General features: G+C 43.9%; 1 protein-coding gene across 2 annotated transcripts in view; it reads right to left on the bottom strand.

Moving 5' to 3' along the window:
* DDX31 (DEAD-box helicase 31) overlaps positions 1-18,002 on the bottom strand; it is a 91,974-nt gene that overhangs the window by 71,104 nt on the left and 2,868 nt on the right. For both annotated transcript variants that reach the window (XM_038745373.1, XM_038745375.1), the window contains exons 2-9: positions 14,052-14,161; positions 7,156-7,412; positions 6,967-7,042; positions 6,068-6,111; positions 5,290-5,360; positions 3,852-3,916; positions 2,068-2,112; positions 725-766 (exon numbers count right to left, since the gene is read on the bottom strand). In XM_038745373.1, the coding sequence (XP_038601301.1) occupies positions 725-766; positions 2,068-2,112; positions 3,852-3,916; positions 5,290-5,360; positions 6,068-6,111; positions 6,967-7,042; positions 7,156-7,412; positions 14,052-14,159 (708 nt within the window). In that variant the 5' untranslated portion in view covers positions 14,160-14,161. The remainder of the gene's footprint in view (positions 1-724; positions 767-2,067; positions 2,113-3,851; positions 3,917-5,289; positions 5,361-6,067; positions 6,112-6,966; positions 7,043-7,155; positions 7,413-14,051; positions 14,162-18,002) is intronic.

The raw sequence follows: 18,002 nt of genomic DNA, 5'->3' as shown, positions 1-18,002 counted from the left end.
GGCTTTTTAAAAAAAAAACAACAAATGGAAAGAGAAGATTCAGGTTTGCTATTAAATCTGTTTCAGCAGAACAGTATAGCTACAACTCACTGGCATAGCTACATTCATGGTTAATATCAGTAGGAACACAAATATGAGCTGCATAGCAGGCTTCCAGCACTGCTAAGAAGCTGGAAAGACAATCTTTCTTTCAATTCTTCAAATGGTTTCTCCTGTCTCCTCCCCTCAAAACCAAAATGTAAACATATATATGTGCAACGCTGTCGACTACCCTTTAGGCAGAGAAAAAGCACACCCAAACACAGAAAACTCAAATTCTAATCAGATCCTTTGTCTAGTTTTGGGAGTCAGCTGACATGATCAAGATTCTGAGGTTTCATAAGCTTCTTTTCTGTCTCAAACAAGCACCACTGGTAGCTTTTTAAAATGCCTACAGGTGAGCCCATCTCAACCCAGTCTGTACCAGGGAGAGAGAGCCGAATATGATCAGCATGCTCAGCTTGCTATTCCTTCATGCTGAAAGGATGCCTGCCCATCTGGACAGTTTCCCACAGTTGTTAGATAAGGATGTTAAACTCTTCAAACTGTATCCGGCTAACTGTCCAAAGTCAGAACAGAGTAGAAAGACTCTGGGAGAGCAGGAGAATGAACTGAAGGTTCTGTAGCTGATTGTCTTTGGAGCAAAAGGAAAGAAAGAAACAACTCGGCTCAAGGCTCTTCATACCTTGAGTAGTTTCTGGACGGTATCAAAGCTCTGTAGTGCAAGCTGCAAATAACAAAAGGTGAAAGGGTGTGAGGGGGAGTGGCGATAAGATCAGAGTTGCTGAGTATTCCAAACCCCGATTTTGAACCCAATTTAAGGCTAAAGAGAGGGAGGTGAGGGAAAAATGCATAGAATTCTACATACATCTTATCTTTAGGTAAATTCAGGAACTACGGGCAAAGGTGAAAGTGGAAAAGAGGGAGTTACTTTTAGGCAAGGACAACCCATCTATACTTGGACCTATACTATAACAGTGTCTCATGCTCCCTCTGCTGGCTCAGTGTAGTTATTCCCAGAGCACAATCACTCTGGGAATACATCTTTGGTGCCCAGAGATGGAAGGAAATGAAACAAAATCATCATGGATCTGAAAGTGTGCCCAGGAGAGAGTGTATTGAGGGATACCACCACTTTAAACCTAGGGGATGGATCTGCTCCTGCGGGGGGTGAGTAGAAAAATCTTTCACTTCCCAAGGTTTTGGGCCACCAGAAATCACGGAAAATTAAAAACAAAGATACCGATTACCAAGCCCTAACAACTCAAAAAAGGCTGTGACATTATCCCTTTACCCAAGCTAGGAATCCTTTCTCCATGCTTAGTATTCATGAAGCATCCTGGGGAAGTAGCAAGTTTGCTGCTGTAAAAATTTAAATAGCTTCGGTGCCTATTCCTCTCTTGGAATCAAGTTGAGATACAGCACTGCAGGTTGTATAAAAGACAGAGCCCAAAACTAGATACCTGAGATCAATTCTCTGCATGGAAGTTATTAGCATTTGATATAGAAAACATCGATACACGTCTTTCTAGGCAAATAAAATAATCAAATTGAAGTGAATTCAAAGGGAGAGAAACCTTGGGACTCTGTCCTTCCTGGGAATAAATGAGTTTTTAGATGGGGTTGGCTTTTGGAAAATAAAACAAATAAATAAAAGGCAACATTTCAAAGCCAACTGGTTATACTTTGGAACCAAGTTGTAATGTGTTACATCCACAGTTTTCCTTTCCCAAGCCAAGCTTGGAACCTTTCCAATACTGCCATTTGGCTTTTAAATCATGGGCAAGCTGAAACATTTTTTCCTTTTCTATTGTGTAGTTTCCAAAATGGTTATTGCTATTTTCCTCTAGGCTTTGAAGACTGGTTATTGTAAGAAGATGAAGGGTGGGCTGGGTAAAGGATTGGGTCATGTGCCTTACATGGTTTTTGAGTTAAGAGGGCAAGAGCACTTTCCAGGAAAGAGCATTGAGTTTAATAGGCGTTTGTTGATACACACTTAGATTTCGCTCCAGGGAAAGGGCCACTTACCTCTCTTGTTGGCACTAACACCAGAGCATACGGGCCATCGCTGCGCTGTTGAGATAGAGTGAGAATTCATTCATTCAATCATATTTATTGAGGTTTACTGTGTGCAGAGCACTGTACTAAGTGCTTGGGAGAATACAATATAACAATAAATAGACACATTCCCTGCCCACAGCGAGCTTACTGTCTTGGGGGGGAGGGAAGTCAGACAATAATATAAATGATAGGGAGTGAGAGGCACCAATTAGAACATCGTACCCCAAGTCAAGGCCCAAGAATGAGGCCCCGAAGTCCTGGCCAGGTCTGCTACAGGCTGGCATCATTTGGGATGGAGGTGCAGGGCAGAAAAAGTGTGGGGCAGCCTGCTTGGATGGTTGCTTCTGTGGGATCTGCATTTCCAGTAAGCACTCGGGGGTTTTTGCATATGCATGATTCATTTACACAGCTGCTATGAGTCCTGTGAGCAACTGCCCCCCCTGCCATCTGGAGGAGGCTCGAAAACGGGGGCTCGGAGGCCACCAGAGTTCAGCCGGAACCCAACGGCACCACTCGGTGTCCCAGACTCGGCCGGACCTTAGGCCTCTGGGTTGGGCCTGTGGTGGGCAAGCCTCCGGCCCTGGCTGTCTATGATTCCAGGGCCTGCTTGACACTGTAACGCACAGCAAACCTCCACTGGCACAACTGAGAATTTAAGGGGATGTGTCGGAGAGCCCATCACCCAAATCGTTGCTGGATAAAACCGGTTTTTGATCTGAGAGCCAACATGGGGTACCCATGGCTTCGTTTTACACATTTGGACTTGGCCAAATTCATCCTTAAAAGGAACAGTGTTGAAATTTAAACTAGAATCCTACTGGTCAAAACAGCAATTTTGATTATTTTTATGCTCATACTATGAAAAATAAACATTTTAGTACAAGAATATCTACTGGTCAAAACAGCAATTTTGATTATTTTTATGCTTATGCTTTGAAAAATAAACATTTTAGTACAAGAGTATCAGCACCACTAGGTGACTTTAAGAAAACCTGACACTTCAAAGGGTGTTATCACATAGAGTGGAAATCAGATATTACTGGGAAATTAATTCCTTGAAGGTCTGAAGGGATTGAAGTGGGGGCTGATTCAATAATAAAAAAAATTCAAACCCAAAATACCTGAAAATATAAAAGCACAGAAAAGGGAAGGTTTCACTTGAATTTGACATGTAGTTAATAAATGTATCTGTATTCCACAGACATTTTTTTGCAGTGATAAAATAAGGATGATATATTACCCAAGTAATGACAAATATGGTACCTGTATAAGAGGCCTTTTTATGGTAGGACTTCAAAGTGCTACAAAACAAATCTCAGTGTTCTTCTTTTTCAAATGAGAAAAACTGAGGCCCCAAAGAACAGCTAGCCAATGGTAAAAATAGATATAGTCTTGAGGAGTTTGAACTCTCAGTCTCCAGCTCTAAACAGCACATTATATTATACAGCTATTGTCTGAGGGAGATGTTTCCATGGTCGAGTTGGAGACATAACGATATGAAAAGAACAGAAATACAGGCTTCCATGTGTCCACTTCAAAGCATAAAGAACTAAAATAATTTCCTTCTATTACCATTTTTACCTTCATGTCTAATTTACAGAGAGAGATGGCGAGGACTGCAGATCTAAAGTGACTAAAGAGAGACAGAGTGCCTGAGAAATTCCACTAGCCCCAATATGCTCATTACAATTTCATTTAATGCTTGTTCTTTTCATTTTGAACTGAAAAAGAAAAATACACTTCACACCAACCTGTATTTTTGACTTCATTGCTTGAAGAGACTGAACCACAGGGATGCAATAAGCAAGAGTTTTACCTTTTAGAAAAATAAATGTAGAGCAATAACAGTTAGAGGACCAAAAAGCAGTGGGCACTGAAGTCTTTGGCTCCTACAGAAAATAGAATTAAAAGCCACCGCTAAAAATACTGTTCTGTCCATTGGGGATCACAATTTTGGCTGAGGTCTGTGTTGGAACTCACACTACATACTGGAAAGATGGGGAGGGTAATTTGGATGCTGTTTCTAGAAGCCCGAGGATTGCTCATTTTCTATGGTCTCAGTTCATTGTTCAAACGATCCAAAGGCAAGAGGACCGTCGAGAGATAATGAAATGCAGGGGTTTCTCAGTAGTATTTGATGGCTGCTAGAAGGCGAATGGAGTCCCACCCCAACAAAGGTAAAGGAGAAATAAAGAGATGGTCAAAAGTTGGGGCTCCCACCTGAGTTTGGATTCAGTCATTCATATTTATTGAGCGATTCCAGTGGGCAGAACACTACACTAAGCACTTGGGAGAGTACACTATAACAATAAAGAGACACATTCCTGCCCTCAATAGCTTACAGTCTAGAGGGAGACACTGAAATTAATATAAATAGAATACAGATATGTACATAAATTACAGATATGGACTGAGGGGTTTCCACTAAAAGGCAGGGAAGAGGCTGGAACAGCACAGATCATTCTATTTCAGACTGGACTAGACCAAAAGAGTTGCCCTGGATCAAAATGCAAGACTATACAAACTGGATTTTATTATTATTAATAATCACTGTGGCATTTGTTAAGCACTTACTATGTGCCAGGCACCGTACTAAGCACTGGGGTGGATACAAGCAAATCAGGTTGAACACAGTCCCTGCCCCACATTCACGGTCTCACTCCCCATTTTACAGATGAAGTAACTGAGGCACAGAGAAGTTAAGTGACTTGCCCAAGGTCACACAGCAGACAAGTGGTAGAGCCAGGATTAGAACCCATGCCCTTCGGACTCCCAAGCCTGTGCTCTATCCACATGCCATGCTACTTCCTCAACTGTGTGGGTGCTCTCATTCCTAGATCTGTGCCTCATTCTTTTTGGAAAATATCCTACTCACTGTCTACCTAGCAATAGAGATTTCAGTTCAGGGACTGTGATTTTGCCAACCCCAATCGTGGGGAAGAAGCATGGGCCCCAAGGTGGCAGGCTAGCATGACTAGCGTGGCCTGTGTTGGGCTAAGGGAGAAACCGCACAGTTCCTGCTCATCGGATCTCTGATTCCAACTCCTTCGATCCAAACCCTCCTTTCATAAAACAAGCAGATGAAAAGTTCTTATCAAGAAAATAAAAAAGAAGGAGAAGACAGGAAAATGGAATCACTTTTCTCCCCACCTCTGGAAACAATGAGCTCATAGAAAACCAAATGCTGACCTGAACCCGTCTGGGATCGCACAAGTGCGTCTTTGCCTTCAAGCAGGACAGGAATACTTTGCTTCTGAACACTTTATTGCAAATGAGAGAAAACAAACATTTGTGTGGGAAATACTACCAAAGGGATGTCCACAGGGTACGAATATATACAATCATCTTTTGGTGGAAGAATACCAGGTATGCCACACTACTAAAGTCCTTAGAATAACATGGTCAAAATCTCATAAGATTGAATTTATCTTCAGAAGTGGCATTCCATGAGACCGTTATTGGCAGGAGAGACAGAAAGCTCAAAATGGGTGGGCTGCACAACTCAGACAATGTCATGCCCAAGTTGCAGTTCAGCTGACGCCCAAGAAGCATGAGCTCTTATGGGGCTACCAAACAAATTTTTCTTTCAATTTCCTTTCATTTCACATCAACATTTTCTCTCCTTTCTCTTATTCTTATTAGTTCTTATCCTTGCTAACAGAAGTGGACTACAGAGATAAGTTAATCAAAATTCAGTTCCCTTTTACAAATTAGTATTTTAATGACTTCATTTTCAAGAAAAGGAGCCACATCACTTGTCCTGTGTGCCAATGCTAATAGAAAAAAATACTGATGTAGACAGAAGGTGCTTATGTATATAAGCACATATACACATACATATATATATATATATTGCACACCCTATATTTCACAACTCTTTCTAGGGCTTCTTTGTTTCACTTACATTGGATCTAACATGCACCATTTGGGCTAGAAAGGCACTAGAGGTTCAGGCTGGAACTCTTACCTGGTCATACTAGACATTTTCAAGACCGAGGTTATTGTGGACACCTAAATAGATGAAAGTAAAATACCAACTTTTATTTCTGGAAGATTGATTTTCAGGATAACAGTATTTAATGGAAAGCAGAAAATTTTAAAAATAAGGTGTAGCTTTCAGAGGCCATGCATATTACAGGGCTCACAATGACTTTCTTTCCCCTTAAATCTCTGAGAAAGGGTTTTCAGAAATATTGCATTCCCCATTGGTTAAAGGCAGCTGTTGGAACTACCAAGAGCAGCAGAGCATAAATTAACTGGACAAATACTTAGGTTGGTGAAGAGTTTAAACAAAGTTAAACACTGGCCCTCATGAATGTAAAGAGCTCCTTTCTTTAGAGTAGGCAGTCATCTCTAAACAGACCATCTAGTTTCAAGGCAGAAGGATTCATCCATAATAGACAAAGAACCACTTACAGGAAACCAAATGACTTCAGAATGAGGGTTTTCCCTAAGCAGGATGAAATTTCACTTCCTTGAGTCCTTGGTAAGACTACCTGCTATCAAGAGTAAAAGCACCTTCTGAGAATACAACATGTCTCCTTAACACTCCTCCTGAGGAGGGAAGACAGTATCAGTAAAGCCAAGGTGCCAGCTCAATTACTGTGGTCTTTTGAAGTTTCAGGAGTTCTTATAAATTTAGGTTAAATAGCAAGAGACAATGAAAGATGGTCCAGCTGTGAAATAGACGCACTCCCATTCCACGGAGGGTCCAGTGAATTAGCATACTAATATGAGTCCATTTAATCTGTAGTGGTGATCACCAGTTTCTCCCCAACAGCAACACCTCTTATCCTCCAGAACCTAAAGAAAGGACCTCATTTTCTCATAAGAAAAAACATCCCTTGAGTCAAGAGAGGGACTCACCAGATGAGGATGGAGATTCAGTTCACCAAAAGAATCAGAAGTAAACACCTTTTCTTGCACCTGTTTGACTGCAGCTCTGCAAGGGACACATAAAGGCTTGTGGATCTTTTCAAGCCCCCAAAGAAAAAAAAAAAGCAAAAGTGCTTTTCTTTTCTTTTTGCCTAGGAGTGCCATCCCCATGAGACATACCTGTTGATTTCTGGAATCTCAGGGTTGTTCTTAAACAAGGAGGAGGTCTTAATGAACGGTCTGACTTCTTCATTCCCGTTAGTCTTGCCAGGTGAGAGCTTCTTTGGAGAAGACTTTTTCTTCATTTTCCCTTTAATAGTCCTATCAGCCTCTTTGACATTAATCTTCGTAGCTGGAGGTAATGATCTTTCACTCTTCCGTTTGGCTGGAGGTTCCTCCCTAGCTCCTGGGAATTTTCTTTTTGCCGCTTTAGCTTGCTTTTGTGGTCAAAAAAGGAAGGAAGATTGGATAGATATCTATTAGTCCATGAATGCGGGATGTCAATCTGCAGAGCACTGCAATTCCTCCTGCAGATTCCATGAAACCCATATGGCAAACAACAGTTTAGGCTCTGCAACTATATCCACGGAATGCATAGTTTCTACAATGAAAGGCACATGAACAGAGATGAAAATGGAAATGAAGAACTACTTCAAAACCTCCTTTGTAATCAAAACCAATACACTTTTCTTCCCAGGCGTCACTAACCATCTCAGGTTTTTTTAAAGCAGCAAGTCGGTGGACCAGGAGGGAGGCAAATGCCACAGGCTAGTACAGCCAAAGTAAATTAATTCATTTTTTTAAAAAGGCAGAAATTGTCTAAGCATGCACGCTACTTCAAACTGCCCATTTCCGTGGGCAGGCAAAGAATGAAATGGAAAAGGTCTCTAGAAAAGCAGCACTTCACAAAGCAAGTCTGCAACTGCACGTGGTTGGGAAGACAGTCCTAGTTAATGCCTTGGGAGTAGAAAACCTCCATTATTACTCTTTCCTAGGGCGCCTGGATCTCTGTCATCACTTCTAACTCAAGCTGCTCCTCCTGATTCAGATGGTTTGGAGACAATTCCTATGCTCAGTTCCAATTCTGAATGAGAATTCCTCTCCATCCATCACTTCCAATCTCCCTTGCCTTTCAATTCTCCATCTGATCTCCTAGAAACAGATTACAACATTCAATATTTGCTGCCTGTTGGTTCTGACTCCAGAGCAAGCTTTGGCAAAACTCGTGATGTTCAAATTCTCACTGGAGGATCCATTCCAATTCCCATATTTTCTTTGACCTTCCTCTCTTTTTTGTACATAAATACCTTACACAAAAACGTCCCGTGTAATCACGCCTTATTACTTTGGGGTTTTGAACTCGTTTGGCCTACGTTATTTACTGCATTACTTAATTCCTCTCTGCTTACCCACATGCTTATTTTAGTCACTAGCTTTGGCATATCCTTCCAACTACACACGTTTTCCTTCTCCCCTGCCTAGTAGATAGGGTTTTTCCTCAATAGCTCTTCTATCTTAATAACGGACAGGGTCTCCTTCAGTTGAAATGCTGTCAACTCCATCTACATCGGTTTCAAAACTAAAAAATTCATAGGCCTCTCTCAATCTTACACAAATTAATTCAGAATCTAATCAGCCACTGAGCCAATGCGACACCACTGATACCTCTGAAGTTACTGAGAACTGAAAGCCCTTTTTTTTTTTAAGTTTTGCCTTGAATCCTTCCTATTCCTACAGAAAATCACCTCACAATTAGCAGAGTGGGCTGTCCATTTTGTAGATCATTTGCAAGAGGTCTTTTTGAAACCTAACAAAAAAGCAGGGCCACTTTTTCTCCTTCCCTCTCCCAACCCATAGCATCTGCAGTATGCAAATTGCCGGCTCTTTAGACCCCCTCCTCTCAAGGGGCAGTTCCTGAGCCACCTTTCTTAGTTGCCCAGATGGAGCCAAATCATCTCCCTTGTTTTGTATTATTTACTATTTTGATTGACCCGTAGAGCGGTGACATGGAAAGAATAGACAAAAGCTAAGGATTGATGGTTCCCCCTAGGTTAATTTCACCACTTGTTTCAGCTGTTCTACCCATAAAACCCTTCTGACCTTCCAGATTTCTCTGCCTCACATGTGAACTTCTTTCTCCTGATTGTTAACGTCTGTAAGCGAGTATGGCAAACCTTTCATTCATTCATTCAATCATATTCATTGAGCGCTTACTATGTGAAGAGCATTGTACTAAGTGCTTGGAAAGTACAATTCAGAAATAGACACAATCCCTGCTGAATCTAGCCTACAGTCTAGAAGGGGGAAGACAGAACTTGTTCTTGGATGGCCAACAGGAGAGTGATACATGAAGACAACTCTCTTCTTCACACTCCTCCAGCTATTGAGTAACTTTATTCCTCATCTCCCACTGCTTGGTTGGAGCAGGAGACAGTTTGACCCTCTCAGATTCAGCCTTCTGCATATCTTCATTACATGTTTAGTCTCCAAATGAAACTCACCTCATCCAAATTATTTAAGACTACAGGACTCACATGAGGTTAACCAAACAGACTTCCTTTCTAGAAAGCACGGTAGTAGGATTCTTAATACAGCAAAATGACTTATGACCATCAGACTCGCAGCGTGGCTCAGTGGAAAGAGCCCGGGCTTGGGAGTCAGAGGTCATGGGCTCTAATCCCGCCTCTGTCACATGTCAGCTGTGTGACCTTGGGCAAGTCACTTCACTTATCTGGGCCTCAGTTCCCTCATCTGTAAAATGGGGAAAAAGACTGTGAGCCCCACGTGGGACAACCTGATGACCCTGTATCCTCCCCAGGGCTTAGAACAGTGCTCGGCACATAGTAAGCACTTAACAAAAGCCATCATTATTATTATTATTTTATTTAAAATATCAGCATTAATTAAATCTGACTCCCCCAGGTACACTGCACACTTTCTTTTAAAAATGGACATAGATAGTAGCACTGGACTTTTCATCAAGGCTCCTAGAACAATCTCTCACTACAGACTCATTTTCCTCCAGCAGATCCTTGGCCATTCAGCTCCAGCTCTACACAAGAAGTGACAGGGAGAAAAGATTCCCTGCCTTAAGAGGTACAAGTCTGTGCCAATGTGGCAAATTTCACAGAAACAGTGAAGCAGCATGGCTCAGTGGAAAAAGAGCACGGGCTTTGGAGTCAGAGGTCATGGGTTCAAATCCCAGCTCCACCAACTGTCAGCTGTGTGACTTTGGGCAAGTCACTTAACTTCTCTGTGCCTCAGTTACCTCATCTGTAAAATGGGGATTAAGACTGTGAGCCTCCCGTGGGACAACCTGATCACCTTGTAACCTCCACAGAGCTTAGAACAGTGCTTTGCACATAGTAAGCGCTTAATAAATGCCATCATTATTATTATTATTATCTTGTAGTCATCACCTGGATGCCAAAACAGGGAAGAGGGCTAATATGGGATAGAAGTGATTTGAACAAGAAGATGTAAAATACTGGTACCAAGGCAAGGAAGCTACCCACCTCCACGTTCTTAATTTCTCCCTCCTTCCTACTTTCCTAACAGTTTTTTTTTTTTTAATCAATAGCATTTAGGAGCAGCGTGGCTTAGTGAAAGAACATGGGCCGGGAGACAGAATGACCTGGGCTCTACTGCCGGTTCTGCCACTGGTCTTCTGTGTGGCCTTGGGCAAGTCACTTCATGTCTCTGGGCCTCAGTTACCTCATCTGTAAAATGGGGATTAAGAGTGAGCCCCATGTAGGGCAGGGAACAGTGCCGGGCACATGGTAAGTGCTTAACAAGTACCATAGTTATTATTATTATGATTTACTGAGTGTTTACTATGTGCAAAGCACTGTATTAAGCATTTTAGAGAGTACAGTAGAGTTAGTAGACTTCATCCCTGCCATTAAGGAGTTTGCAATATAACAGGGGGAACAGATACTTAAATAAACTGCATACAGGTCAAAGTGATAGAGAAAATAAGATACACACATAACTGCTATGGAAGGTTGTGAGAATTTAAATGCTTAGGTGATGTGGAAGGGCTGAAGTAGCAACTGGGGGACAAAAGGAAGGGACATTAGAAACTAAATAGAAAAGACTGCTTGGAGGATTTGTGATTTCAGAAAGGCTTTGAGGATGGGGGAGATCTGCAGCCTAATGGATATGAAGAGTCCCCTGGCACCAGGCAGTGGGGAGGGGGTGAGAAAGAAATCTGCGATGGGAGGTGAGAATGAGGTAGAGTGAATAGGCTGGCTTGACAGAACCGAAGAGTTTGAACTGGGGTGGACAATTAAGAAAAAGAAAGCTGACAGGAGTTTCTTCTTTGCTGCGGAGAGGAATGGGCATAATTTTTGAGGGTGGGAAGATGGGCAGAATGACATTTTAGAAAAATAATCCTCAGGCAGCAGTGTGAACTATGTACTGGAAAGGGGAGAGACCAAGGAAAGGTTGATGTAATAGTCAAGATACTACAAGTACCTGGACCAGCACGGTGGCCTTTTGGAGGGAGAGGTAAGGTTGGATCCCGGAAATGTTGGGGAGGAAGAATTGACCGGACTGGGCAACAACAGACTCTATGTGGGACTTGAGGGACAGGGAGGAGTCGAGGATAATGTCAAGGATTTGGGCTTCAGAGATGGGGGGGATGGTAATATGGTCAGCTGTGATGGGAAAATTAGGTGGAGGAGAGAATTTATGCCAGCGGGAGAAGATGAGGAGTTCAGTTTTGGACATGTTGAGCTTGAAATTTTTGAGGGTCATGTAAAAATCACGGCCTAAGGGGAAGGGAGAACAAGTATTTAATCTTCCTTTTACAGATATGGAAACTGAGGCACAAAATGAGTGAAGAAGTAAGCGCACAAGGAGAAAGGAATCCAAAACAGAGTCTTGAAGGACACCACAGGATAAACAGCACTCAAAAACTAATTTTAATTTTGTTTCATGTGAAAGTGCAGCAGCGTGGCTCAGTGGAAAGAGTGAGGGCTTGGGAGTCAGAGGTCATGGGTTCAAATCCCAGCTCCGCCACTTGTCAGCTGTGTGACCTTGGCCAAGCCACTTAACTTCTCTGTGTCTCAGTTACCTCATCTGTAAAATGGGGATTAAGATTGTGAGCCCCAAGTGGGACAACCTGATCACCTTGTAGCCCCCCCACCAGCACTTTGCACATAGTAAGCGCTTAACAAATACCACCATTATTATTATTAAGTGCATTCCAATTGGAACAGACACAGCTGGCAGCTCTTGGGATAATGATTTAAAAGCATGTAAATTCTGAGGGGACAAGGATCTGTAGAACTTCTTATATACCACCCGACATGGGGTCAAAAGCAGATGGGGCTAAAAAATTATCTGATGGTGAATCAGTATGGCATTGGAGCAGGATGGAGTTGTTCAGCATTAAACAACTCTCTGTATCTGTCTCTTCCCTTGTAATAATAATAATAATTGCAGTATTTGTTAAGAGAGCAGCAGAGTGGTTTAGTAGACAGACCACGGGTCTGGGAGTCAGAAAGACCCAGATTTTAATCCCAGATCCGCCCCATGTCTGCTGCGTGACCTTGGGCAAGTCACTCACTTCTCTGGGCCTCAGTGACCTCATCTGTAAAATGGGGATTAAGACTGTGAGCCTCATGTGGGACAGGGACTGTGTCCAACCTGATTAATCTGTATCTACCCCAGTACTCAGAACAGTGCCTGGCATATAGTAAGCGCTTAACAAGCATCGTAATTATTATTATTATTATTATTAAGTTCTCACTGTGTGCCAAGAACTGTACTAAGTGTTGGGGTCGATAAAAAATAATAAGATCGGACACAGTCTCTGTCCCATATTTTTAAAAAAGTCACACAGCAGGCAAGTGGCAGAGCCAGGATTAGAACCCAAATTCTCTGACTCTGACTTCCAGACATGAGCTCTTTCTATCGGCCATGCGGTTTCTCAGGAAAACATTATCATTCTGTTTGTGCTGTGGCCTAACTCGTTAGGGGCAATTAGCAATCTGGGACTATTCTAAAGAAAGACATCCAACACAGTAACATGAACTCAGGATTTCCAGTGTTTTCACACCAATTTGACACTATGAACTCAAACAATTTTCCCTATTATCACCATGTTCCCTTAGAGTCAGCCTGGGGCAAAGCTGACTAAAGTGAGCACATGGTGAGGATGTGGCCATTCTTGCCTATTCCCCAGGGGTAGGTGGGTCTGCTTTTGAAGGGAAAACTGAATCAGGTTAGATTCCGGACTCTGGAAAGCCATACCGACAAGCTCCTCCTCTCAGGCACTGGTCTAAAGCAGTTGGAGAGTTACTTGTTTTTGCTCATCTTTCACAATAATGCTTTCAAATGGACTTTTTAGGACCCAAAGATCTGACCTTAATAGCTTTAAGGTAAATAGTTCAACTTTCCCGGGGATTTCTGGATTTCTCAGTTTGGCATAATTTCAAATTTTGAAACTCCCCGGCTCCCTCCCCCGACCATGTCTTCCTGTGACATATAGAATCCAAATCTTATTTTCCTCTCTTTTCTTAGAGATGCTAATGTAAAGATGACAGGGGTGCTTCCGTAAACTTCCTTGGGAAAGCAATCTTGGATCTAACAATTCTACGACACACAAGTCTATCTTCTAACTCAAATCCTCATACTCCAGACAGGGTCCTTGCTCCTCCCCTTCCTGATCTCCCGGAAGAACACATTTACTGCGTCAGTATTTTAGTTTAACAAGTGATCTGCTCCTTCGATCGCAGTTGTCTGCCATCAATCAATCATATTTATTGGGCGCCTGCTGTGTGCCGAGCACTGTGGTAAGCGCTAGGGAGAGTAAAACGCAGCTATAACCACACATTCCCTATCAGGCAGGGTTTCTTGCAAACGGAGCTGTTGTTTCGACCTGGTTTTAGTATAATGGAGCACCCTGATTTTTTCAAGCTCTGTTTCATCAGGATCACCTTACACCCAAGAACGGGGAACGATGGCTTTCACTGTTAAACTGTGCTCTCCCAAGCGCTCAGTACAGTGCACGCAATAAAGCGCTCAGTAAATACGATGGTTGAGACTGAATGAACGAAAGGAGAACTTACCCATTTCTCCTTAGCTCCCCGGGGTTTGTTGAACCTCTCCAGGCTGAAGGCGAGGCTGGAGGGGCAGCCCTCTGATACGTTGAGAATCAAACCTTCATCGGCCGCCATGGCTGATTTCAGGGGGTGCAAATCAATAAAAAAATCGATCAATCGACTTGGATCGAAATGTGCAACCGCCTCCGAGGTGGCTCCGGGTTGCAAATGGTCCCCGTCCACATGTGAATGCGGTCACAGCTGGTGAGAAAGGACCCCGCCCATAGCTGCCCTTACAGACTCCCCCCTTCCCCACTTCCCTCGCCCCTCTTCTCGGGGGGAATAATAATAATAATAATGGTATTTGTTCAGCGTTTACTCCGTGCCAGGCACTGTACTAAGCGCTGGAGCGGATACGAGCACACCGGGCCTGTCCCACGTGGGCCTCCACCCCCATTTTCCAGAGGAGGCAACTGAGGCCCAGGGAATCAATCAATCAATCGTATTTATTGAGCAATTACTGTGTGCAGAGCACCGTACTAAGCGCTTGGGAAGTACAAGTTGGCCACATATAGAGACGGTCCCTACCCAACAGTGGGCTCACAGTCTAGAAGGGGGAGACAGAGAACAAGACAAAACATTAACAAAATAAAATAAATATGTACAAGTAAAATAAATAGAGTAATAGATACGTACAAACATATATACATATATGCAGGTGCTGTGGGGAAGGGAAGGAGGTAAGGCGGAGGGGATGGAGGGGGGGGAGAGGAAGGAGGGGGCTCAGTCTGGGAAGGCCTCCTGGAGGAGGTGAGCTCTCAGTAGGGCCTTGGGAATAATCATGATGGTATTTGTTAAGCGCTTACTATTTGTTAGAAGGCTTGCCCAAGGTGACACAGCAGGGAATAATCATGATGGTATTTGTTAAGCGCTTACTATTTTTTAAAAGGTTTGCCCAGGGTCACACGGCAGGGATTAGAACCCATAATAATAATAATGGTATTTGTTAAGCACTTACTCTGTGCTAGGCACTATACTGAGGGCTTCTAGACTGTGAGCCCACTGTTGGGTAGGGACCGCCTCTATATGTTACCAACTTGTACTTCCCACACAGTAAGCACACAGTAAGCGCTCAATAAATACGATTGAATGAATTGAATGAATTATAATAATGATGGCATTTGTTAAGCACTTACTATGTGTAAAGCACTGTTCTAAGCACTGGGGAGAATACAAGGTGATCAGGTTGTCCCACAGGGGGGCTCACAGTCTTAATCCCCATTTTCCAGATGAGGGAACTGAGGCCCAGAGAACTGAAGTGACTTGCCCAAGGTCACACAGTTGACACGTGGTGAAGTCGGGATTAGAACCCATGACCTCTGACTCCCAAGCCCGTGCTCTTTCCACTGAGCCACGCATCCGGCCTGAACTCCTCCTTTCCCCATATAACCAGACCCCAGATCTCCCCAACTTTAAAGCCTTATGAGAAGCAGCCTAGCTTAATGACAACAGCCCGGGCTTTGGAGTCAGAGGTCATGGGTTCGAATCCCCACTCCACCACTTGTCAGCTGTGTGACTTTGGGCAAGTCACTTCACTTCTCTGGGCCTCAGTTCCCTCATCTGTAAAATGGGGATGAAGACTGGGAGGCCCCCGTGGGACAACCTGATCACCTTGTAACCTCCCCAGCGCTTAGAACAGTACTTTGCACATAGTAAGCGCTTAATAAATGCATTCATTATTATCATTATTAATCCCCATTTTACAAATGAGGTCACTGAGGCACAGAGAAGTTAAGTAACAACCAAAATCACACAGCTGACAAGTGGCAGATTCCCAAACCCGGGCTCTTTCCACTACGCCACACTGCTTCCAAACTTCTGGGTCCCGGGGCCCGTGCCACTAGAGAAGCAGCGTGGCTCAGTGGAAAAGAGCCCAGGCTTTGGAGTCAGAGGTCATGGGTTCAAATCCCAGCTCTGCCAATTGTCAGCTGTGTGACTTTGGGCAGTCACTTCACTTCTCTGTGCCTCAGTTAATTCCTCATCTGTAAAATGGGGATTAAGACTGTGAGCCCCCCCGTGGGACAACCTGATCACCTTGTATCCCCCCCAGTGCTTAGAACAGTGCTTTGCACATAGTAAGCGCTTAACAAATACCATCATCATTATTATTAGGCCATGTTGCTTCACTAGCCACCAGACCTTCCCAGCATTCAGCCCCTGGGGGGGTGGGGTGGGGGTAAACTGAGGTTGCATGGGGAGCAGAGTTGGAATTAGAACCCATGACGAATAGAAGGGGGAAACCAAAAACAAACTACTTCCATTGTTTCCTTTTTTGGTGGGGAAAAACAAAAATAAATCAAACTACTCCCCCCCTTGTTTCCCTTTTTTTGGTAGGGAGGGCGGGATAGTAACTTAGGGATGCTGGAGCTGCAAAAGCTTCTCCCAGCCAGAACCCGGATTCGATTCTGATTTACTTTATAAAATATTCTAATTTTCCCTTTAAAGCTGAAGATGGTAGGCGTCTGTAAAAGAGCCTCAGATCAAGAAGCGCCAGAGAAGAAGTGTGGCCTAGTGGAGAGAGCCCGGGCCTGGAAGTCAAAGGACCTGAGTTCTAATCCCGCTCCACCACTCGTCTGCTGCGTGATCTTGGGGGAGTCATTTAACTTCTCGCTGCCTTGTGGGCAGGGGGACATGCCTGAGTTTAGTACAGTGCTCTGCACTACCCAGTAGGCACTCAATAAATACGATTGATTGAAATAGGGATTAAGACTGCAAACTGCACGTGGGCCATGGACTCGTGCCCATCGGCCTGTATCCACCCCAGCGCTTAGAACAGTGCCTGGCACATAGTAGTAATAATACTAACGGTATTAAGCGTTTACTATGTGCCAAGCACTGTTCTAAACGCTGGGGTACCTACAAGGTAATCAAGTTGGACACAGTTCCTGTCCCACATGGGGCTCACAGTCTTCCTCCTCCCATTTTACAGATGAGATAACTGAGACATGGAGAAGTGAAGTGACTTGCCCAAGATCATATAGAAGACAAGTGGTGCGGATTAGAACTCAAGTCCTCTGACTCTCACATGGCCACTAGCCCATGTGGTAGGCGCTCAACAAATGCCATAAAAAAGGTGCAAAATTCAGGTTCATTCAGTCTATCGTATTTGAGCACTTACTGTGTGCAAAGCACTGTACTAAGCGCTTGGGAGAGTGCAGTATTCATTCAATCGTACTCATTGAGCACTTACTGTGTGCAGAGCACTCTACTGAGCGCTTGGGAGAGTGCAGTATTCAATCGTACTTATTGAGCACTTACTGTGTGCAGAGCACTGTACTGAGTGCTTCGGAGAGTGCAGTATTCACTCAGTCGTAGTCATTGAGCGCTTACTGCGTGCAGGGCACTGTACTGAGCGCTTGGGAGAGTGCAGTATTCATTCAATCGTAGTCACTGAGCGCTTACTGTGTGCAGAGCACTGTACTGAGCGCTTGGGAGAGTGCAGTATTCATTCAGTCATAGTCATTGAGTGCTTACTGTGTGCAGAGCACTGTACTGAGCGCTTGGGAGAGTGCAGTATTCATTTAATCATAGTCATTGAGTGCTTACTGTGTGCAGGGCACTGTTCTGAGCGCTTGGGAGAGTGCAGTATTCATTCAATCATACTCACTGAGCACTTACTGTGTGCACAGCACTGTATTAAGTGCCTGGGAGAGTGCCCTCTAACTATAAAGAGACACCCTCCCCCCTGTCCAAAAAGAGCTTCCAGTCTAGAGGGGGAGCCAGCCACCTCCCGGGGGGCGACCCCTGCCCTTCCCCTTTCATTCATTCATTCAGTCGCATGTATTGAGCGCCTACTGTGTGCAGGGCACCGGGCTAAGCGCTTACCAGCGTGGCTCAGTGGAAAGAGGCCAGGCTTTGGAGTCAGAGGTTGTGGGTTCGAATCCCAGTTCTGCCAATTGTCAGCTGTGTGACTTTGGG

Source organism: Tachyglossus aculeatus, chromosome 4, assembly GCF_015852505.1.
Source record: "Tachyglossus aculeatus isolate mTacAcu1 chromosome 4, mTacAcu1.pri, whole genome shotgun sequence".
NCBI lineage: Eukaryota > Metazoa > Chordata > Mammalia > Monotremata > Tachyglossidae > Tachyglossus > Tachyglossus aculeatus.
This window is presented reverse-complemented; position numbering and strand designations above follow the sequence as displayed.